The sequence below is a fragment of the Vicia villosa genome, linkage group LG6 (genome assembly GCF_029867415.1).
Source record: "Vicia villosa cultivar HV-30 ecotype Madison, WI linkage group LG6, Vvil1.0, whole genome shotgun sequence".
In the NCBI taxonomy this organism is placed as follows: domain Eukaryota; kingdom Viridiplantae; phylum Streptophyta; class Magnoliopsida; order Fabales; family Fabaceae; genus Vicia; species Vicia villosa.
The window spans coordinates 18,624,808-18,648,951 of record NC_081185.1 but is presented as its reverse complement, the minus strand read 5'-3'; the positions used below and the strand labels follow the sequence as shown (position 1 = coordinate 18,648,951).

Sequence of the window (24,144 nt, the reverse complement as noted above, 5' to 3'; positions counted from 1 at the left end):
CACCATCACGGAAATGGAACCACTCGAGCAAGAACCAAAGTAACCCTCGAACAAGAACCACGGTAACCCACGAACGAGAACCAAAGTCACCATCAATGTACCTGTTAAGCAATGATTGATTCCCGCCCCACTCACGGGTAAATCTAGGCCAGGGTAGGTCAAAAAGCCAACAGAGGATCGAATGTAGGCGTTATCATACGATATTGCCTCATTCCACCAAGCTCTGCCCGTGGATACATGATCAGATCAATCAGGCATACGCCTTCTGTCCGTCACGGCCACTCTAGTCCTAGTTCCTATGGTATCACTCATAGCCTGGGTATTGGGCCTTTTACCTCTTGAAACACCCACCCAACAAACAGAGATCCAGCCAGTCCAGAATATGATGCAGAAAAGTAAAAGCGCACATAGAATGCAATGCAAACAGGTAAAATATGCAAAGCAATAAAAACACCCAATGATAAACACACAAGCGCTAGGATCGACTCGCTAGGTCCGGACCAGCAACAGGTCGAGACGTCCCCAGCAGAGTCGCCAGCTGTCGCTACCGCGAAAATTAACAGAGTCGCCACTAACATATTTATCCTGAAAAGGAAGGGAATGCCAACAAACCACAAAACAAAACAACGGTCTCACGACCAGAGAAACAGGGTAAGGGAGTCGGTTACGCGAGGGGAAGGTATGAGCACCCCTCACGCCCATCGTACTCGATGGTATCCATGCTTGTGTCTAAAACTATGGGTGTGTAACAAATCTACGCTAATCTGGACTAAAATGAATGCAAAATGTAGGGAAAAGAAAGGATTGTGCTCGCACGGGCCCTACCCCGCTGCCTACGTATCTGTTTTGCAGAATCAGAGCTACCGTAGCTCGGCTAACTAATTTCTGTTTGTTTTGTGTTTTTTAGGTGAACGAGTTACATTCACACTCCGCTGCTCGACCTTTGGAGACTTATGCTGGGAATCGAGCGGAAATAACAAGTTCTTAGGAAAAGAAAATCAAAGAGTGTGGTTTGTGTTTTAAAGAATGCATGAGGAAGACCTAAGCTAAGGGGGAAAGCTTGCTACCTAATGTTATCATACAAAGGGTACAAGTCTAAGCTAAACTAGCAACCTACAGGGGGAAAAGGCAAAAGCACACAATGAGCACACAAACGAGCATCCACTCGTAAAGCAAACAAACCAACGGTACTGACCGAATGGTAGAAAAGCGGTCCCGCCTTAGCTAAGGGGAGCAACTCAACCCAAGTCAACCAAGCATTAGACCTCGTGAAAATGATCGGGCCATAGACAAGAGGGCGGACCCCTCTCAGCAACCAAGCCGTCACGGATCGTAAAGGAAAACGGTGCATGCGTACGCCGAGCATCAACGTCGAGCGACGCGAGCTATAGGAAAGGCGGGGGTCCGGCTACATGAACCCTTTTCCTGACATACTCGATAACAAGATCTTGTGCAGGTTCAGAAGCAGGCAACGCGTAGCATGCGCATACCAAACGGACTCGGTGAGACTAGGCGGGGGTTGATTGCTAACCCTTTCCGCGTGCCTTCCATGAGGACTTAACGGAGTGCCATATAGGACTTATTAAACCGTGACTCCCTGCCGCAAAGCACAAATCTAAACACACCAACAAAAACAGAGCCTCTTTCGAGGGCTTGGCCATATGCATGTCTAAGTCCTACTTCTCATGTTATAGGATGATGCGATAAAGCGATAAAGTGCGAGAGAAATAAAATGAAACGGGATCAATACCAAACGGATGATGATCCGTAAACTAAGTGAGGCAAAGCGAAGAAAGTAGAATCCCGCGAGTGAGCTAGCAAAGCAAAAGCAAATAGTCAGCACACCGATTAGCCATAAAGCGCACAAATGTCGACTCGCGTGTCGAGCACAACCACAATACACCTGCAAGAGGAACAAGCAAACCAAACAAGCAGATATAAAGTAATAGGGATCGTGTCTCCGAGATGAGAACACGATATGAGTGAATAGGATTGTGTCCCGCAAGTGAAACGGAACACACAAGTAACAAGTGCTGATCGGTGACTATCCAAGAGCCTTGCACACTAGCACACAAGTTAGAGATAACAAACATCGCAATCGGAATTGCGTTATTACCATAAAACGAAAGGAAATCGACAAGTAAGGTAAACATGAAATGGACAATGAAAAATCAAAGAGAAAACAAACATGAATGATCTACAAATTAATGAAAATCAAGCATTTAGTAATATAGTACACTTCATAAGCTTTCCGACGATATAAAGAACGTGCAAATCGGAGTTACGAGCGAAAAGTTATGCAAGTTTGAAGTTAAAAGGAAAAACACAAAAATTACACACAGGAACTGGTTCCCACCTAGGGACAACCCGGTTCCTGGTACTAAAAACCAGAGAGGCAACATTTCAGAAAACTGGGAACCGGTTCCCACCTAGGGACAACCCGGTTCCTGGTACAAAATCACAGAGGCAAGCACCTTTCAAACTGCTTGGAACCGGTTCCCACCTAGGGACAACCCGGTTCCTGGTACAAAATCACAGAGGCAAGCACCTTTCAAACTGCTTGGAACCGGTTCCCACCTAGGGACAACCCGGTTCCTGGTACAAAATCACAGAGGCAAAAACAACGCAAGAACCGGTTCCCACCTAGGGACAACCCGGTTCCTGGTACAAAATCACAGAGAATCAACAATTTTGGATTGAGTGGGAACCGGTTCCCGCCTGGGACAACCCGGTTCCTGGCGTAGCAAAACCAATTTTTAAGCATTTTTAGGACCTCGGAGCCGTTCGCACTCAATCCAAAATCGTTCCATAAGCAATTATCACAAGCAACCTCAAATTACGAATCAAGCACAAGTCCACAAGTAAAATTATCCTAATTATGCAAAGTGCGACGCGTCGAGCCAAGCAAATATCAAGCAAAAGTGCTCCGCATGCATTTGTACGAACACTTTGAGTGCAACACAAGTAACATACATGAACATCAACAATTAAGCACACAAAATCATTCATTAATCACGGATCCGAACACGAATATCACAATTCCTCATCAATGAGCAACAATTACATGCAATCAACATTAAATCCAACCACAATTCACATGAATACGACTAATTCGAGCAAAAGATGAGCAAATTCACCGATCAATCATTCATTAATCAAGAACAAGAGGTAGATCGGGATTCGAATTCACATAATAATCGACAATTAAGCACTTAATTCAAGATCCGAAAGCTTACCGAACGAAGATCTAACCGAAGCGCGAACACGAACACGATACGAACGCGAACACGACACAAATGCGACGCGAACTCGAACGAAATCCGGAGGGAGAGAGAGTGAGGGCGCGCGAGATGCAAGGAGAAGAAGATGAGAAATTCGAACTTCGATCTTGATTCTTCAATCCATGTTCTTGATCTTGGTGGAAATTGATGAATCTTGATGAAAGTTTTATGTGATTTGTGGTTTTGATCTATGAGAATTGAGAGAAAATCGAGAGAAAGTGTTTGTGATCTTTTTTGTGAATTGAAATTATGAGAGTTTTTCTTGATTTGTGAAGAGCAAAATGTTTATATATTGTCAACACGAAATGTCCAAATTGCCCTTATTTTGGCTCGTTTTTAAGGAAACTCGGTTCGGCTCTGAATTCCGGAACGAAACCAATGCAACTGCGAAGATGACCAAATTTGTGATCCGTCGCCGCGAGAATCACCTTAATCCGATAAGCGATGAAGAAAATACGCCTGTTTGAATGACGAGAAACGTCGATTCATCTGGCGCGACCGTGCAGAATTTTGTGAGTACCGCTCAAAGAACTCGATAAAACTCCAACTTCGGCTCGGAATCTGAACAGGCATGTGTGACGAAGAATCGAAGCTAACGAAATTTCTGAGAGAATGCCGCTGGAATGGACTTCATACGATAAAAATCGAAGAAGTTATGAATTTTCGAACTCGGCGCGACATACTCGAAAACACACTTTTTACCGAAACAACACGACGATCCTTAAAATGCTGGGAATTCTCCATGCATAATTGACCTTCGGTCCGAACATATGAAATCAGGGTAATGATGGTACGGAGCTCCAGTTAAATTTTCAAGCAAATCCGACGAGCGGATTAGGAGATATGAATTTTCCGAGGCATAAAACCCTACATTCAGCACTGTTTTTCACTGCGAAACCTCAAGTAATTTGCAAATTTGACGACCTTCCTCAAAGAATTGGCTTCCGAGCCGAACACGAAAGTTGTAAATATCGTCGAAACAGTGGGGACAACGCGGGAACTTAGCTCATATAATCTTCCAAATTGGACTTATGAATTTTCTCGTACTTTCACTGTTTAAACCATTTTTCACACCTTATCTTCCTTAACACCTCAAGGACTCTTTATTATTTTTCTTGATTTTTGGATGACGAAATAAACGTCAACATTAACTTATAGCTCAAATAAAGAGGGAAAATTTTGGGGTGCAACAATGATCATGTTCATTCAATAAAATCATGGGACGTTTGCATATTCAAATTTTGTGATCCTTTTTCTTTCTATGCTTCTCAAATAGCTATGTTTTCATACACACACCCACATAAATAAATGCAGATTCACATTCACTTTGGATCTCGTCGATAACGATTCTTCTATTGCCCGTCATGACTTTGAAAATCCGATCTACCAAACTGAGGACGAAAGTGAGGAAGATTGTGAGGTACCAAGAGAGTTGGCAAGGCTGCTAGAACAAGAAGAAAAGACTATACAGCCGCATGAAGAACCAATTGAGGTCATCAACTTGGGTAGTGACGAAGAAAAGAAAGAAGTCAAGATAGGGGCTGATCTAGAAAACAGTGTCAAGCAAAGACTAATTCAAATGTTGCAAGACTACGTCGAGATATTCGCCTGGTCCTATGAAGATATGCCTGGCCTTGACACGGACATTGTGGTTCATCGCCTGCCAATCAAAGAAGGTAGCACTCCAGTCAAGCAGAAACTACGGAGGAGTAGGCCTGATATGTCAAAAAAGATCAAAGACGAAGTTGAAAAGCAATTCAATGCCGGTTTTCTGAAAGTTGTGAGTTATCCTCCTTGGATAGCTAACATTGTGCCTGTGCCTAAAAAAGACGGGAAAGTCAGAATGTGTGTAGACTACAGAGATCTGAACCGGGCAAGCCCCAAAGATGATTTCCCTTTACCTCACATCGATGTACTGGTTGACAATACCGCACAATGCAAGGTATTCTCCTTTATGGATGGATTCTTAGGGTACAATCAAATCAAGATGGCACCCGAAGACATGGAAAAAACAACCTTCACAACACCCTGGGGAACCTTTTGTTACAAAGTAATGCCCTTTGGTTTAAAGAATGCAGGAGCAACATATCAACGTGCAATGGTAGCTCTGTTTCATGATATGATTCATCAGGAGATAGAGGTTTATGTCGATGATATGATTGCAAAGTCCAACACCGAAGAAGAACATCTGGGTCATCTACACAAGCTGTTTGACAGACTCAAGAAATACAGGTTGCGACTGAATCCAAATAAGTGTACCTTTGGAGTAAGATTCGGCAAACTCTTAGGTTTCATCGTCAGCAGCAAGGGTATTGAGGTTGATCCTGCCAAGGTCAAAGCCATTCAAGAAATGCCTATACCCCGTACCGAGAAATAAGTCAGAGGATTCTTGGGACGTCTGAATTACATCGCCCGATTTATTGCCCATATGACTACTACTTGTGTGTTGATCTTCAAACTGTTGAAGAAAGATCAAGTGGAAAGGTGGAATGACAAATGCCAATTAGCCTTTGACAAAATCAAAGAATATCTCCAAAAACCGCCAATATTGTTACCACCAGTGGAAGGAAGACCTCTGATAATGTACCTAACTGTGTTAGAAGATTCAATGGGGTGTGTACTGGGGCAACATGACGAGTCCGACCGAAAGGAGCATGCAATCTACTATCTTAGCAAAAAGTTTATTGATTGTGAAACAAGATACTCACTACTCGAAAAAACTTGTTGTGCCTTAGCATGGGCGGCTCGCCGACTAAGACAGTATATGCTAAATCACACCACTTTCCTAATCTCCAAAATGGATCCTATCAAGTACGTGTTCGAAAAACCTGCTCTCTCTGGAAGAATAGCAAGATGGCAAATGATCTTAACAGAATATGACATTCAGTACACTTCACAAAAAGCAATCAAAGGAAGTGTGGTAGCTGATCATCTGGCTCATCAAGCAGTGGATGATTATCAAGCATTGAACTTTGACTTCCCAGATGAAGATATTATGCTAGTCACTAACTACAAACAACCAGGACCGGAAGAAGGACCCGAGCCAGGATCCCGATGGACTATGGTTTTTGATGGAGCTTCTAATGCACTTGGAAATGGCATCGGAGCTGTGATCATCTCCCCTGCAGGAGGTTATACACCATTCACTGCCAGATTATGCTTCAATTGCACTAACAATATAGCCGAGTACGAAGCATGTATTCTAGGTCTCAAAGCTGCAATTGATCTAAGAATCAAGTTCCTGGAGGTCTACGGAGACTCAGCGCTTGTGATTTATCAAGTCAAAGGGGAATGGGACACGAAGCACCCGAATCTAATTCCTTACAAAGAATATGTGCTGAGTCTGATTCCTTATTTCGAAGAAATCACTTTTGAACACATCCCGCGCGAAGAAAATAAACTAGTTGATGCCTTAGCTACCATGTCATCCATGTTCAAAGTCAGGTGGGACAACGAGGCGCCAATGATCACCATTTACAGAGAAGACGAACCAGCCTATTGCAACGAGGTCGATACCGAAGGAACGAAAGAAAAACCATGGTTCCATGAAGTAAAAAGATACCTCAAAGCTCAGGAGTACCTTGAAGGGGCATCCATTAACGACAGAAAGTTTCTAAGGAGGTTTGCTGCCAAATTCTTTCTAAGTAATGGAACCCTATACAAGCGCAATCATGACTCGACTTTACTTTGTTGTGTAAACAAGAAGGAAGCAGAACAGATTATGGAAGACATACATGATGGTTCCTTTGGTACTCATTCAAGTGGACATACAATGGCTAAAAAGATCCTCAGAGCAGGTTATTACTGGTCTACCATGGAGACAGACTGCCATCATCATTCCAGAACCTGTCACAAATGCCAAATATATGCCGACAAGGTACATGTACCTCCAGTCCCGTTAAACGTCCTGACGGCTCCTTGGCCTTTTGCAATGTGGGGTATTGATATGATTGGAGAAATCAAGCTTACTGCCTCCAACGGACATCGCTTTATCCTGGTCGCTATTGATTACTTCACAAAGTGGGTAGAAGCAGCTTCATTTGCTTCTGTCACCAAAAATGTTGTGGCTCGATTTATCAAGCACAATCTCATTTGTCGGTATGGCATCCCTGAAAGGATCATCACAGACAATGGTACAAATTTAAACAACTGAATGATTATTGAGCTCTGCACACAGTTCAAGATCAAACATCATAATTCTTCTCCATATCGGCCAAAGATGAATGGCGCAGTGGAAGCTGCCAATAAAAACATCAAGAAAATCATACAAAAGATGACAGTAACCTACAAAGACTGACATAAGATGTTACCTTTTGCTCTTCATGGTTATTGCACATCTGCGCGTACTTCAACAGGGGCAACTCCATTCTCCTTAGTCTATGGTATGGAGGCAGTTCTTCCAATTGAAATTCAAATCCCTTCCCCAAGGATTATGAAAGAAGCTGATCTAGACGAAGACGATTGGATTCAGACTCGGTTGGACCAGGTAAACTTGATTGATGAGAAGAGGCTTGCAGCTATTTGTCATGGTCAGTTGTACCAAAAGCGCATGATTAAAGCCTTCAACAAGAAAGTCAAAAGTCAGGCATACCAAACTGGTGGCTTGGTTGTCAAACGCATCATCTTACCACAAGGTGATCCCAGAGGCAAGTGGACTCCCACTTATGAGGGACCATTTGTAATCAAGAAAATATTCTCCGGCGGTGCCATGTTGCTTACCACTATGGATGGCGAGGATTTCCCACACCCTGTAAATGCGGACATAGTCAAAAAGTACTACGCTTGAAGAAAAGCTCGCTAAGTTGAAAACCTGAAAGGGCAACTTAGGCAAAAAAAAATGAGCGTCTCGGTGGATTGAAAACTCGAAAGGCGATCCAGGCAAAAATTAGAGACTAAATAATACTATCCCGGTAGGCTGAAAACCTGAAAAGGAAGCCTAGGCAAAAGTTAGGGAATAAAGCGTACAACTATGTTCCGTTCAACTGCCTACTCACCGTCAAGATTCAATACATCAAAGACACCGATCAGTCCAATTACTTTCTTCCAACAAGTGAGGGATGAGATGCTTGAAGACAGATTGGCAATAGCAGAATTGAAACTTGACTTGATTGTTTTCACATAGCTATTTATCTTTATAAACACTTTTCAAAGCTTTATGACAATTTCCTACTACTAGGATTGTTGTCTCCCTGTACTAATCAGCTTATCATGGCTCTTTTTCAAAAATAAATGCAGCTTATGCTCAAAAATCAACATTTTCATTTTTTTCTGTTTTGAATACGTAAACGTCCCAATGATAATTTTGAATGAACATGTGCATTTGAATATGATTGATGTTTACCAGGAAAAACAGGAATAGCATTCAGGTAATGTCCCAATCATTTGGACATCATCCTGAAACCAGCATCAGAAGAAAAATCCCCAAGAGAAGTGCATTTCTCAGCAAATTCCTCAATAAGATTTTCTCTCCAGACCAAGTGATTCGAGAAATCTTATTCCCCCAGCAGGGCTGTTCCAAATTACTATCCCCAGAAGGTGTGATCTCCACACCAGGACTTGGTCAGATAGTGCATCGGAGGATTATGCATCTTCCTCATTCCCACTTTAAAAGGGCATCAAAATCAGAACATTCCAATTACCTTTCATCCCCGAGCGGTAGTCAAAGATCCTTCAACAGAGTACCATGGTTCTCAAAGAAGGTCCCCAGCCGAGGGTACTCAAGCAAGACGAAAAAAACATTAACGGGCACAATGCCTTCATTTCTAGATGGCTAGCATGGATTTATTTTCCTAATCAGAAGCTTGACACGCTCAAGTCATACATCACACATCATACATCAGACATCATACATACACATATTCATACACAACATAACATCCATATTTCTCCTTTAGTTTGAGAATCTCCTACATTACATGCATCATAAACACTGCATATCATTAACTTGATTTTTTCAGGCAGACGGATGTCTTCAGCAAAGATGTTCTCAAACACATGCAATGTTCCCCTGAATTCTATAAGCAGCCCTCTCAGATATAATCAAGCCGAAGATTCATTCTGAAGATACCTCTCTTTCCAAATCACCTATCAACTCAAGAACATACTAACACAGATCTAAAGCTGATACCTCAGACGGTTCCAGAACGATCTACCATTGAAGATCTAAATTTGATACCTCAGACGGTTCCAGAACGATCTACCATCGAAGATCTAAAGCTGATACCTCAGACGGTTCCAGAACGATCTACCATCGAAGATCTAAAGCTGATACCTCAGACGGTTCCAGAACGATCTACCATCAAAGATCTAAAGCTGATACCTCAAACGGTTCCACAACGATCGACTTTCAAAATCTAAAGCGGAAAAACTTTGGACAGTTCCGTAACGATCATCCTCCTAGACTTAAAAGAGGTAACCTTGGACGGTTCCGAAACAGTCAACGCAGAGGTTTTCAAATCCTTCATCAAGATATAATCAATGGATTCATTCTGGTGAACAAACCATCAACACAATTTCCAGATGGCATCTGAAGGCCCATCTCAGGTAATGTTTCGATCTGCCAACAACATTTCTCAGACAACATTCAAATGCAACTTACAACATCTCTTCCAATCGAGGTAAGTGCAAATTTTCAGGGCATATAATATTTTCAATCATCTTCTACTTTCAGATTTCAGACAATCTCTTCAGGTTTAAGAAGATTTAATAGGGGCAACTGTTATATCCCAAAATTTGCCCGCATCTTTTTTCAAGAAAACTTCAATCTAAAAATTAAGAGTTTCGTATAATCTTGGATTTTTATATCCTGATTTATGAATACTTGGTTTTTAGAATTTTTCTTATACGGTATTTTGGCTCGCTGTTGGATTTATTCTTACGCAAACGCCAGTTACTGTTTATTACTTCACACACGCTATTTATTTACAAATAAGTAATACTGACACAATTGGTACAGAACTAAATCTTTTGCAGGCGCAGAGTCCGGGGTTCAGACTGTACTGGTAACAAGTAAATTATTATAACTTTTGTTTCCCACTAACTTTTGTACTATATTCCATTATTTTCAAAATCTTTTTCTTTCAAAAATCAAATCCTAACTTTATTCTATACATCTCTCTTTTTCCCAACATTATCATACACTTTCTTTCAAATCTTACTTCCACTCAAATTTTCCTTTTGTACGGAATCACTTCATTCCCCAACGTCTCTATCCTTCTTTCCATTCTATAAATACCTCTCATTTTTTCCATAAAATCTCACATCAAATTCTAACTCATCTCTCAAACTTCTACTTCATATTCATTCTCTCTGCATCCCCCGGCAAAAATGGCGAAGAGGATAGAGACGTGTCTTCTTATGATCATCACCGTCGTGGTGATAGTCATGTCTTTCTTCTGTCTACATAGCCCGGAAAAATGTGGACCTGGGATGTTGACACTCCCAATCATCTACATGTTATTGTTTGTAGCATGGGTTATCAATCGTCATTCTTAAAGTTTGCCGTATCTCTTATTTGCTTAATGTACCGTTTACTTGTCGTACCGTTCATTATAGTATGTAATATTTGTACTGTCCATATTAAATGTCGTACTATTTGTCATACTGTTGCTTAATTATTCATATAATATTTTGTGTGTTTTCTGCCAGTTAAATATTTATTTTTCTGTGCATTAAATGTTTTTCAGGGTTATTATCGGTAATTATGCTCGCATACAGTATATATTATTTATTTATTATGTCTGTGTTTTTCTAACAAGTCATGTAAATAAATTTTCAACATTAACAAAAACAAAAAAAAACAACAACAACAAAAAAAGAAAATTAACTTTGACTGTTGATTTTTCACTCTAATTGCTACATTAATACCTGAACAGTCAGTTGACAGTCAAACCGCTGACAGTGCAATTCTCCGTGTTTTGTACCATCAATAAAATCAATCTTTTGCAATTCAAAACTCCAAGATTTTTGTTCTAGAAGTCTTCTGAATATCACATGATTAGCAGAGACTCAACACTGCATAAAAATCAGGTACGCTTAACTGTCTCCTACACAAACAGTCCCTAATTAGGGTTTATTGTTTTTTCAGAAGAAACAAGTTTTTGAGACCTTAAATGGATTTCATGGACCTCCATATATCTCAAAGTACCACCATACAAATTTTCAAACTTCAATTCACTCAGACGCAATGTCAGCAGCTCAAATAGTCAACAGACGACCCGTTTGACCAAAAAGTCAACAGACAGTCAAAAATGAATTTTTTTGTCAACATCCATATTTTGTCAAAGGATTCATCATTTGATCATTGGATGATCATAATTCATCAAGGAAAGATCAAAAATCAACAAAACCCTAAGATTCAAAATTAAGGTTTTCTCCTAAAAAGTCAACTGAACTTTGACTGGTCATAACTCTCTCATCCTTCATCCAAAAAATTCAAACCAAAGCTCATTTTGAAGGAAATTCAATTATCTTTCAAATGCAATTGTTCCCATGGTCATTAGGTTCACCATTTGAAAAATATGAACCAAGACATTACAGGTCATTTTCAAAGTCAACAAAAAGACACTTTTTTCAAAAGGACACACAAGGAGCATGGAAAATCATTTTGACATGAGACCAAAGAAATTGGTTATAGGACTCTTTTTGGTTTCCAAAAAGTACAAGATCTCCTTCATATGATAAATATTGAGGGATTTACACCTTGTTGAAGTTGGCTAAATTTTGGGAAAATGCATGAAACCAACATTGATCAAAAATGTATTTTTTCCAAATGGGGCCAAGTTTTCATGATCCAAACATGTCTACCATGATATAATGGGCCTCCCACGACCAAGACAAAGCCCACATCATTTTTGTTCCATTTTTGATTTAATTTTATCATATTTAAGACTAAATTGAAAAAGGAAAATGGAAGGATAATGCATAGCTTAAATCTTAAGCATGACTCATCAAGGAATCTTCAATTTTCTGTAGCAAAATGAAGTACAAGGCAAGAGAAGTGAAGAAGAGCAAGACTTAGTCAAATATTCAAAGATTTTTAATATTTAAAAATCAAAGTTTCAACAAAGCAATCAATGCTTCTAGCTTAGTTTTTAAGCACCTCTTGGCTTATATAAAGGCTAGCATACTTCATCAATCAAGAGAGACACGAAAATAGCAAGAGCATAGCCATAAACTTCACAAAATTCTCACAAAAATATCATAACTTTGTAATTTTCATTTCTTGGTTTTTAGCCATTATCAATACAAAACTAAGCACTCTAATCATCTCCTGGGATCTAATATAGTAAGATGGGATCATTACTCATGGCTACATGTCCATAAAACTCATGCTTTGAAAGTTACATATTCATGCATTTTTTCTAATTTTCGAATCTCAACACCAAACATGTTTTAATGCCAACTAACACTTCTAACAAGTTGCTAAGATGGTTTAGGGAAGGTTTGAACACTTACATGCAAGTTTCCACGTGAGAATACACATGTACCATTCTTGAAGTTTCAAGTATGTGAACATTCGAATACCATGTTACAAGCGTTTTTAGCCAAAACTAATGACACCATCGTGTTCAGGAGGTCATTTTAAGTCGACCTGGGTGCCCCTTGTTTTTGTTCATGGCCGTTTTTGTAGGTTTTTAAAAGCATGGAAATCTGAAAGAAAATCTGCAGGTAAGTTTGCAGGAAAATCCGCAGGTACCAAGGAAGAAGATGATGAATAGTAGAGTGGAAAAGTTGACCAGCACGCATGGAAATTTCTCTCCCATTCATTCGCCAGTTAGCTTTCGTGGGTCCCACGTTGGACTCTCAAATTCAACATGATCACATGTTGCATCTCTATCCACGTGTACCATGTGTCCATCAATCTGAGCCATAGATCTCCACTAATTCTCCATCCAACGCACCAAAACACACTCCCCATATCATAAACTCTCAGATTAATCACACATGATCATAGCCTTATTTTATTTTCTATTTTTATTTTAATTTCTTTGTAAAATTAATTAAAAATAGTTTTAATAATTAAAAAAATAAAATTAAAATATTTTTAGGCTTCTAAAATAATATTTTAATTTTTGACAAAAAATATTTTACTTTTCTTCAAATATTTAAATATTTTGTATAATTAATTAGATAATATGCATATATTCATCTTTAATTATTTCAACCAATCAAAAAATCATAAAAAAAATTGTTCTCTCTATTAAATATAGTTTATATATTATGGGCTAATTTTGTACATATTTAGAATAATTTTCTCTTTAAGTTTTAATTATTTGTGTAATTATTTGTATAATTATATGATTATTTGACTTAATAATTTCAAAACAATTTCAAAAATTCCAAAAAAAATTAGTTTTGTTTTAAAATCAATTGACAAGCATTTTGAACATATTTTAAACTTAATTTTTAGGTTTAAATTTTATTTCCATCTTTTTCTCATTTTAATTAAATTAATCATGCATTAATTATAATTAAAATCAACCATCAAAAAAACCAAAAATATTTCTTTATTTTCTTGCAAATTTAAATTCATAGATCAAGTGTATAGGTTGTCAAATTCATGTAAATAGCGTAGTTTACATTTCCTGCAAAATCGATGTAATAGCGTAGATTTACTTTCCGCATTTTACATTTCCGCATTTTAAATTCCAGCACATATAAAACTGCGTGTATGCCAAAGATAAAAATTGAATCGTTAGATCACTAACTTCAAAGATAAAATAACTGAATCAAAACACAATCACACTTGCACCTCTTAAGGTAATCCCTCTTCTCACTCTTTTCAAAATCAAAAATCAAATTCAAATGCAAAACCGAACTTTTGTTTACATCCGGTGAAAGGATAGTTTTCTAAAGGAAATAGGATAAAGACCTTATAACTTAGGGTAGACCTCCTAATTTGCTTGCTCAAATCAAAACAAACAAATTTCTCATATATCATTGTTTTTTCAAAATAAAAAACTTTCAAAAAGACAATGCTTTGTATATATCCAAACAAGGATCATTACGAAGTTAACGTTCTTTTTTCAAAAACATCTTTTGAAAGATAAAAACACTTTGTATACATCCGCACAAGGATCATTACAAAGTCAATTTACAAAGGTATTTGAAACCACATACGAGCATTTCAAGGCAATAGAAAAGTAATTGAAAACAAGTGAGCTAAGCAAATTAAAGAGCCCATGGATAACCATGGATACAAAGGGTGCTAAAACCTTCCCTTTGTATAACCTACCCCCTTACCCAGAATTTCTTAAAGGTCTTTATTCTGTTTCTTTTATAAACCTTTCCTTAATTGGATAAAATAAAAGTCGGTGGCGACTCTCTGATTTTCAAAAACACAAAAGCAGAAACAAAAAAGAGTCAGTTCGCGTATCTCTCCGCGAGAGGTATGGTAAAAAACCGAGGTCGACAGACTACTACTAAGATTAAAATTTTGGCCATGTCTCTATGCAAGATACAATAACCAAAAGTGATGGTGAAGCAATATTGATATGTTGTGAGCTCCTGAAAGATGTTATTTATAGGTGCTTATGTCAAGAATATGTGTCAAAATACACTATGTACCTGGTCAAAAAAACTTAACGTCTAGAAATTTTAAAATAGGTTAGATGAAAACTTTATTTTTAATTATTAAAAGTGTTTCAAGAAAGATATTAATAAATACACATTATAATATGATGACGATTTTTAAGAAAAGTTATATTTATTCTTTGAATATTTTAAGAAATACTCCCTTTTGACCTATAAATAATAAATAGTTTTTGTTTTAGAAGCATTGAATAATCCATTTATTTTCTCTATATAACATTGTCACGTTTCTCTAATAATTCTGACCAAAGACACAATTTTTTTTAATCATATTGAGTATTAATAAATAATACTCCCTCTGGTCCTATTTATTAGAAAATATTCCATTTTTAGATACATTGAATAAATAATGTATCTGGACAATATATTGTCCAGATACATTATTTATTCAATGTATCTAAAAAATGAATCTTCTCTTATAATTAGGACCGGAGGTAGTAATACATTTTTTGTCATTTATTCCTATAAACCATTTATATATTCATAATACTTTAAAATAGATATATATTATTATATTATAAAGAAAAAAAAAGAGAAACTTTATTTGAATTTTTAAAAACTTTAATTATTATATTATTAATAATTTTAATATATATAATTTTTGTTTTGTTTTTTATAACACATTTTTAAAAAAAAATAAATACTATTTTTGATGTACTTTATCCTTATTCAAAACATATTTAGTATTGAGTCAAAGTAATAATAAATTTGAAGAAATGTATATCAATAATATATAACATCTTAATACAATTTAATTTTTAAAAAATTGTTGATTTATAAATATCAACAACTTATTTACATTAATATACAAATATGAATAAATTTACAGTTAGAGATTGAACTTTGGATCAACAATTTACACTCATTTAACTCAACTAGCACTTAATAGTTGAGCTACCTCACCCGTCCCAATATATTTAATTTTAGGTGGAAATATAGACTTTAAATATTATAATTTATTTTCAAAAATATTTTTGGTTGGAGAATGTTCGACGCACTTAAAATGCTTGTAAAAAAATTGAAGTGATTGCCGATAATAAAAAAACTAGTTATATAGTGATCCTAAAATAATTTATTTTTACAAATAAAAAAACATTAATAATTAACAGATACTTTAGGTTAAAAATTAGAGTTATATTAGTTTTAAAAAGGGATTGGCTTGTATCTTTTGAAAAATTAATATTACTCCATTATAAAAAAGAATAAAATATTACTTAAGAAAATTTTAATAATAAAAGTTACAAGTTCAAGGTTGGCCCAAAGTAATAGTAATAGATATGTAGTCAATTCTTTTTTTCTTCTTTATATTATAAAGAATAGACGTTGAGAATAAAATAGGCTTTTAAGCTTCTCCGAGAATAGAAAATGTATCCCATATTATTATTTGTAGTGATAATAAATATAAAAAAAATATTCATATTTTGAGATATTTGTACCAAATTCATGCGACACAGAAAAAGATCTGACAATATTTTTCTAAGTATAATAAGATTAAAGTGGAATTTCATAGCTTGCCGATAAAATCAATGCCAAACTTTGTTTCTCCCGTAGAGAAATTACAAAAGCTTATAACAATGTAAATTATCTTCTCTAAATAGGAATGAGTTATTTCATTTCTATTGTAGATCACCATCTTCAAGAAAAAACATTGATGTATTTTACTTTCTTTATAAAAATAGAAATACTCACCATAGAAATTTGAAATTACAAAATAATCATTTATGTGATTCAAAACTAAAAGGATAAAGAGCAGTAGAGCAAAAGACGAGTAAATTAATAAACATGATTTTATTGATATGCAATTCTTACACAAATCAAACATAGAATAGAAATTTTCATTATTTAATCCTCTTCAATGTGTGTACTAATTCAAGCAGACGAAGATCAAAATGCGGAAGGGGTTGGGGCTGGTGGGTGATGTTGGTGATGCTTCTTGGGTTTTTTGTGATGATGATCCAAATCAAGAGAATCAATAGAGGAGGAAGATTGTGATCGAGCCGGGGAAGGGGTTGGGGCTAATGGGTGGTGTCGATGATGTTTCTTGTGGTGATGATCCACATTAAAGGAATCATTAATTAAAGAAGATGGTGATTGAATAGGGGAATGGATAGTGGCTGATGCATGATGATGATGATGTTTCTTGCCATGATGGTCTAGATTAACGGAATCAATATGGACGGAAGATGGGGACTGAACAGGAGAAGGGCTTGGGGTTGATGGATGATGACGATGATGTCTCTTGTGATGACGATCTAAATCTATAGAATCAATAGAGGAGGTATAGGTTGATTGACTAGGAGAAGGGGATGGGGATGATGGGTGATGTCTAGGATGTTTTTTGTGATGATGATCCAAATCAAGAGAATCAAAAGAGTAAGAAGATTGTGAATGAACAGGGGATGGAGTTGGAGCTGATGGGTGATGTTTTGCGTGTTTTTTGTGAGTATAAACCCCTTTAGCAAAGCCCATGAAAGAGCTCACTTGAAGTAAGACTACTACTAAGATTAAAATTTTGGCCATCTCTCTATGCAAGATACAATAACCAAAAGTGATGGTGAAGCAATATTGATATGTTGTGAGCTCCTGAAAGATGTTATTTATAGGAGCTTATGTCAAGAATATGTGTTAAAATACACTATGTACCTGGTCAAAAAAACTTAACGTCTAGAAATTTTAAAATAGGTTAGTTGAAAACTTTATTTTTAATTATTAAAAGTGTTCAAGAAAGATATTAATAAATACACATTATAATATGATGACGATTTTTACGAAAAGTTATATTTTTCTTTGAATATTTTAAGAAATACTCCCTTTTGACCTATAAATAATAAATAGTTTTTGTTTTAGAAGCATTGAATAATCTATTTATTTTCTCTATATAACATTGTCACGTTTCTCTAATAATTCTGACCAAAGACACAATTTTTTTTAATCATATTGAGTATTAATAAATAATACTCCCTCTGGTCCTATTTATTAGAAAATATTCCATTTTTAGATACATTGAATAAATAATGTATCTGGACAATATATTGTCCAGATACATTATTTATTCAATGTATCTAAAAAATGAATCTTCTCTTATAATTAGGACCGGAGGTAGTAATACATTTTTTGTCATTTATTCCTGTAAACCATTTATATATTCATAATACTTTAAAATAGATATATATTATTATATTATAAAGAAAAAAAAAAGAGAAACTTTATATGAATTTTTAAAAACTTTAATTATTATATTATTAATAATTTTAATATATATAATTTTTGTTTTGTTTTTTATAACACATTTTTTAAAAAAATAAATACTATTTTTGATGTACTTTATCCTTATTCAAAACATATTTAGTATTGAGTCAAAGTAATAATAAATTTAAAGAAATTTATATCAATAATATATAACATCTTAATACAATTTAATTTTTAAAAAATTGTTGATTTATAAATATCAACAACTTATTTACATTAATATATAAATATGGATAAATTTACAGTTAGAGATTGAACTTTGGATCAACAATTTACACTCATTTAACTCAACTAGCACTTAATAGTTGAGCTACCTCACCCGTCCCAATATATTTAATTTTAGGTGGAAATATAGACTTTAAATATTATAATTTATTTTCAAAAATATTTTTGGTTGGAGAATGTTCGACGCACTTAAAATGCTTGTAAAAAAATTGAAGTGATTGCCGATAATAAAAAAACTAGTTATATAGTGATCCTAAAATAATTTATTTTTACAAATAAAAAAACATTAATAATTAACAGATACTTTAGGTTAAAAATTAGAGTTATATTAGTTTTAAAAAGGGATTGGCTTGTATCTTTTGAAAAATAAATATTACTCCATTATAAAAAAGAATAAAATATTACTTAAGAAAATTTTAATAATAAAAGTTACAAGTTCAAGGTTGGCCCAAAGTAATAGTAATAGATATGTAGTCAATTCTTTTTTTCTTCTTTATATTATAAAGAATAGACGTTGAGAATAAAATAGGCTTTTAAGCTTCTCCGAGAATAGAAAATGTATCCCATATTATTATTTGTAGTGATAATAAATATAAAAAAAATATTCATATTTTGAGATATTTGTACCAAATTCATGCGACACAGAAAAAGATCTGACAATATTTTTCTAAGTATAATAAGATTAAAGTGGAATTTCATAGCTTGCCGATAAAATCAATGCCAAACTTTGTTTCTCCCGTAGAGAAATTACAAAAGCTTATAACAATGTAAATTATCTTCTCTAAATAGGAATGAGTTATTTCATTTCTATTGTAGATCACCATCTTCAAGAAAAAACATTGATGTATTTTACTTTCTTTATAAAAATAGAAATACTCACCATAGAAATTTGAAATTACAAAATAATCATTTATGTGATTCAAAACTAAAAGGATAAAGAGCAGTAGAGCAAAAGACGAGTAAATTAATAAACATGATTTTATTGATATGCAATTCTTACACAAATCAAACATAGAATAGAAATTTTCATTATTTAATCCTCTTCAATGTGTGTACTAATTCAAGCAGACGAAGATCAAAATGCGGAAGGGGTTGGGGCTGGTGGGTGATGTTGGTGATGCTTCTTGGGTTTTTTGTGATGATGATCCAAATCAAGAGAATCAATAGAGGAGGAAGATTGTGATCGAGCCGGGGAAGGGGTTGGGGCTAATGGGTGGTGTCGATGATGTTTCTTGTGGTGATGATCCACATTAAAGGAATCATTAATTAAAGAAGATGGTGATTGAATAGGGGAATGGATAGTGGCTGATGCATGATGATGATGATGTTTCTTGCCATGATGGTCTAGATTAACGGAATCAATATGGACGGAAGATGGGGACTGAACAGGAGAAGGGCTTGGGGTTGATGGATGATGACGATGATGTCTCTTGTGATGACGATCTAAATCTATAGAATCAATAGAGGAGGTATAGGTTGATTGACTAGGAGAAGGGGATGGGGATGATGGGTGATGTCTAGGATGTTTTTTGTGATGATGATCCAAATCAAGAGAATCAAAAGAGTAAGAAGATTGTGAATGAACAGGGGATGGAGTTGGAGCTGATGGGTGATGTTTTGCGTGTTTTTTGTGAGTATAAACCCCTTTAGCAAAGCCCATGAAAGAGCTCACTTGAAGTAAGACTACTACTAAGATTAAAATTTTGGCCATCTCTCTATGCAAGATACAATAACCAAAAGTGATGGTGAAGCAATATTGATATGTTGTGAGCTCCTGAAAGATGTTATTTATAGGAGCTTATGTCAAGAATATGTGTTAAAATACACTATGTACCTGGTCAAAAAAACTTAACGTCTAGAAATTTTAAAATAGGTTAGTTGAAAACTTTATTTTTAATTATTAAAAGTGTTCAAGAAAGATATTAATAAATACACATTATAATATGATGACGATTTTTACGAAAAGTTATATTTTTCTTTGAATATTTTAAGAAATACTCCCTTTTGACCTATAAATAATAAATAGTTTTTGTTTTAGAAGCATTGAATAATCTATTTATTTTCTCTATATAACATTGTCACGTTTCTCTAATAATTCTGACCAAAGACACAATTTTTTTTAATCATATTGAGTATTAATAAATAATACTCCCTCTGGTCCTATTTATTAGAAAATATTCCATTTTTAGATACATTGAATAAATAATGTATCTGGACAATATATTGTCCAGATACATTATTTATTCAATGTATCTAAAAAATGAATCTTCTCTTATAATTAGGACCGGAGGTAGTAATACATTTTTTGTCATTTATTCCTGTAAACCATTTATATATTCATAATACTTTAAAATAGATATATATTATTTTTAAAAACTTTAATTATTATATTATTAATAATTTTAATATATATAATTTTTGTTTTGTTTTTTATAACACATTTTTTTAAAAAATAAATACTATTTTTGATGTACTTTATCCTTATTCAAAACATATTTAGTATTGAGTCAAAGTAATAATAAATTTAAAGAAATTTATATCAATAATATATAACATCTTAATACAATTTAATTTTAAAAAAATTGTTGATTTATAAATATCAACAACTTATTTACATTAATATACAAATATGAATAAATTTACAGTTAGAGATTGAACTTTGGATCAACAATTTACACTCATTTAACTCAACTAGCACTTAATAGTTGAGCTACCTCACCCGTCCCAATATATTTAATTTTAGGTGGAAATATAGACTTTAAATATTATAATTTATTTTCAAAAATATTTTTGGTTGGAGAATGTTCGACGCACTTAAAATGCTAGTAAAAAATTGAAGTGATTGCCGATAATAAAAAAACTAGTTATATAGTGATCCTAAAATAATTTATTTTTACAAATAAAAAAACATTAATAATTAACAGATACTTTAGGTTAAAAATTAGAGTTATATTAGTTTTAAAAAGGGATTGGCTTGTATCTTTTGAAAAATAAATATTACTCCATTATAAAAAAGAATAAAATATTACTTAAGAAAATTTTAATAATAAAAGTTACAAGTTCAAGGTTGGCCCAAAGTAATAGTAATAGATATGTAGTCAATTCTTTTTTTCTTCTTTATATTATAAAGAATAGACGTTGAGAATAAAATAGGCTTTTAAGCTTCTCCGAGAATAGAAAATGTATCCCATATTATTATTTGTAGTGATAATAAATATAAAAAAAATATTCATATTTTGAGATATTTGTACCAAATTCATGCGACACAGAAAAAGATCTGACAATATTTTTCTAAGTATAATAAGATTAAAGTGGAATTTCATAGCTTGCCGATAAAATCAATGCCAAACTTTGTTTCTCCCGTAGAGAAATTACAAAAGCTTATAACAATGTAAATTATCTTCTCTAAATAGGAATGAGTTATTTCATTTCTATTGTAGATCACCATCTTCAAGAAAAAACATTGATGTATTTTACTTTCTTTATAAAAATAGAAATACTCACCATAGAAATTTGAAATTACAAAATAATCATTTATGTGATTCAAAACTAAAAGGATAAAGAGCAGTAGAGCAAAAGACGAGTAAATTAATAAACATGATTTTATTGATATGCAATTCTTACACAAATCAAACATAGAATAGAAATTTTCATTATTTAATCCTCTTCAATGTGTGTACTAATTCAAGCAGACGAAGATCAAAATGCGGAAGGGGTTGGGGCTGGTGGGTGATGTTGGTGATGCTTCTTGGGTTTTTTGTGATGACGATCCAAATCAAGAGAATCAATAGAGGAGGAAGATTGTGATCGAGCTGGGGAAGGGGTTGGGGCTGATGGGTGGTGTCGATGATGTTTCTTGTGGTGATGATCCACATCAAAGGAATCATTAATTAAAGAAGATGGTGATTGAATAGGGGAATGGATAGGGGCTGATGCATGATGATGATGATGTTTCTTGCCATGATGGTCTAGATCAACGGAATCAATATGGACGGAAGATGGTGACTGAACAGGAGAAGGGCTTGGGGTTGATGGATGATGATGATGATGATGTCTCTTGTGATGACGATCTAAATCTATAGAATCAATAGAGGAGGTATAGGTTGATTGACTAGGAGAAGGGGATGGGGATGATGGGTGATGTCTAGGATGTTTTTTGTGATGATGATCCAAATCAAGAGAATCAAAAGAGTAAGAAGATTGTGAATGAACAGGGGATGGAGTTGGAGCTGATGGGAGATGTTTTGCGTGTTTTTTTCGAGTATAAACCCCTTTAGCAAAGCCCATGAAAGAGCTCACTTGAAGTAAGACTACTACTAAGATTAAAATTTTGGCCATGTCTCTATGCAAGATACAATAACCAAAAGTGATGGTGAAGCAATATTGATATGTTGTGAGCTCCTGAAAGATGTTATTTATAGGAGCTTATGTCAAGAATATGTGTTAAAATACACTATGTACCTGGTCAAAAAAACTTAACGTCTAGAAATTTTAAAATAGGTTAGTTGAAAACTTTATTTTTAATTATTAAAAGTGTTCAAGAAAGATATTAATAAATACACATTATAATATGATGATGATTTTTACGAAAAGTTATATTTATTCTTTGAATATTTTAAGAAATACTCCCTTCTGACCTATAAATAATAAATAGTTTTTGTTTTAGAAGCATTGAATAATCTATTTATTTTCTCTATATAACATTGTCACGTTTCTCTAATAATTCTGACCAAAGACACAATTTTTTTTAATCATATTGAGTATTAATAAATAATACTCCCTCTGGTCCTATTTATTAGAAAATATTCCATTTTTAGATACATTGAATAAATAATGTATCTGGACAATATATTGTCCAGATACATTATTTATTCAATTTATCTAAAAAATGAATCTTCTCTTATAATTAGGACCAGAGGTAGTAATACATTTTTTGTCATTTATTCCTATAAACCATTTATATATTCATAATACTTTAAAATAGATATATATTATTATATTATAAAGAAAAAAAAAAAGAGAAACTTTATTTGAATTTTTAAAAACTTTAATTATTATATTATTAATAATTTTAATATATATAATTTTTGTTTTGTTTTTTATAACACATTTTTTTAAAAAATAAATACTATTTTTGATGTACTTTATCCTTATTCAAAACATATTTAGTATTGAGTCAAAGTAATAATAAATTTAAAGAAATTTATATCAATAATATATAACATCTTAATACAATTTAATTTTAAAAAAATTGTTGATTTATAAATATCAACAACTTATTTACATTAATATACAAATATGAATAAATTTACAGTTAGAGATTGAACTTTGGATCAACAATTTACACTCATTTAACTCAACTAGCACTTAATAGTTGAGCTACCTCACCCGTCCCAATATATTTAATTTTAGGTGGAAATATAGACTTTAAATATTATAATTTATTTTCAAAAATATTTTTGGTTGGAGAATGTTCGACGCACTTAAAATGCTAGTAAAAAATTGAAGTGATTGCCGATAATAAAAAAACTAGTTATATAGTGATCCTAAAATAATTTATTTTTACAAATAAAAAAACATTAATAATTAACAGATACTTTAGGTTAAAAATTAGAGTTATATTAGTTTTAAAAAGGGATTGGCTTGTATCTTTTGAAAAATAAATATTACTCCATTATAAAAAAGAATAAAATATTACTTAAGAAAATTTTAATAATAAAAGTTACAAGTTCAAGGTTGGCCCAAAGTAATAGTAATAGATATGTAGTCAATTCTTTTTTTCTTCTTTATATTATAA

The 24,144-nt window shown here is 33.9% G+C and overlaps 3 protein-coding genes across 3 annotated transcripts; all 3 read right to left on the bottom strand.

Annotated features, from left to right (window-relative positions):
- Nucleotides 1–16,757: 16,757 nt before the first annotated feature.
- On the bottom strand, nt 16,758–17,393 carry LOC131613301 (uncharacterized). The gene has a single exon (XM_058884983.1). The coding sequence runs from the start codon at nt 17,391–17,393 to the stop codon at nt 16,758–16,760; it is 636 nt and encodes a 211-aa protein (XP_058740966.1).
- A 2,029-nt stretch (nt 17,394–19,422) lies between these two features.
- On the bottom strand, nt 19,423–20,058 carry LOC131613300 (uncharacterized). The gene has a single exon (XM_058884982.1). The coding sequence runs from the start codon at nt 20,056–20,058 to the stop codon at nt 19,423–19,425; it is 636 nt and encodes a 211-aa protein (XP_058740965.1).
- Nucleotides 20,059–22,046: 1,988 nt separating this feature from the next.
- Nucleotides 22,047–22,685, bottom strand: LOC131613299 (uncharacterized). The gene has a single exon (XM_058884981.1). It carries the CDS (start codon nt 22,683–22,685, stop codon nt 22,047–22,049), a length of 639 nt encoding a protein of 212 aa, XP_058740964.1.
- Nucleotides 22,686–24,144: the final 1,459 nt, after the last annotated feature.

What these genes read in the sequence shown, in the direction of transcription:
- LOC131613301 (XM_058884983.1), bottom strand. Translation starts at nt 17,393, where the DNA reads ATGGCCAAAATTTTAATCTTAGTAGTAGTCTTACTTCAAGTGAGCTCT.
- LOC131613300 (XM_058884982.1), bottom strand. Translation starts at nt 20,058, where the DNA reads ATGGCCAAAATTTTAATCTTAGTAGTAGTCTTACTTCAAGTGAGCTCT.
- LOC131613299 (XM_058884981.1), bottom strand. Translation starts at nt 22,685, where the DNA reads ATGGCCAAAATTTTAATCTTAGTAGTAGTCTTACTTCAAGTGAGCTCT.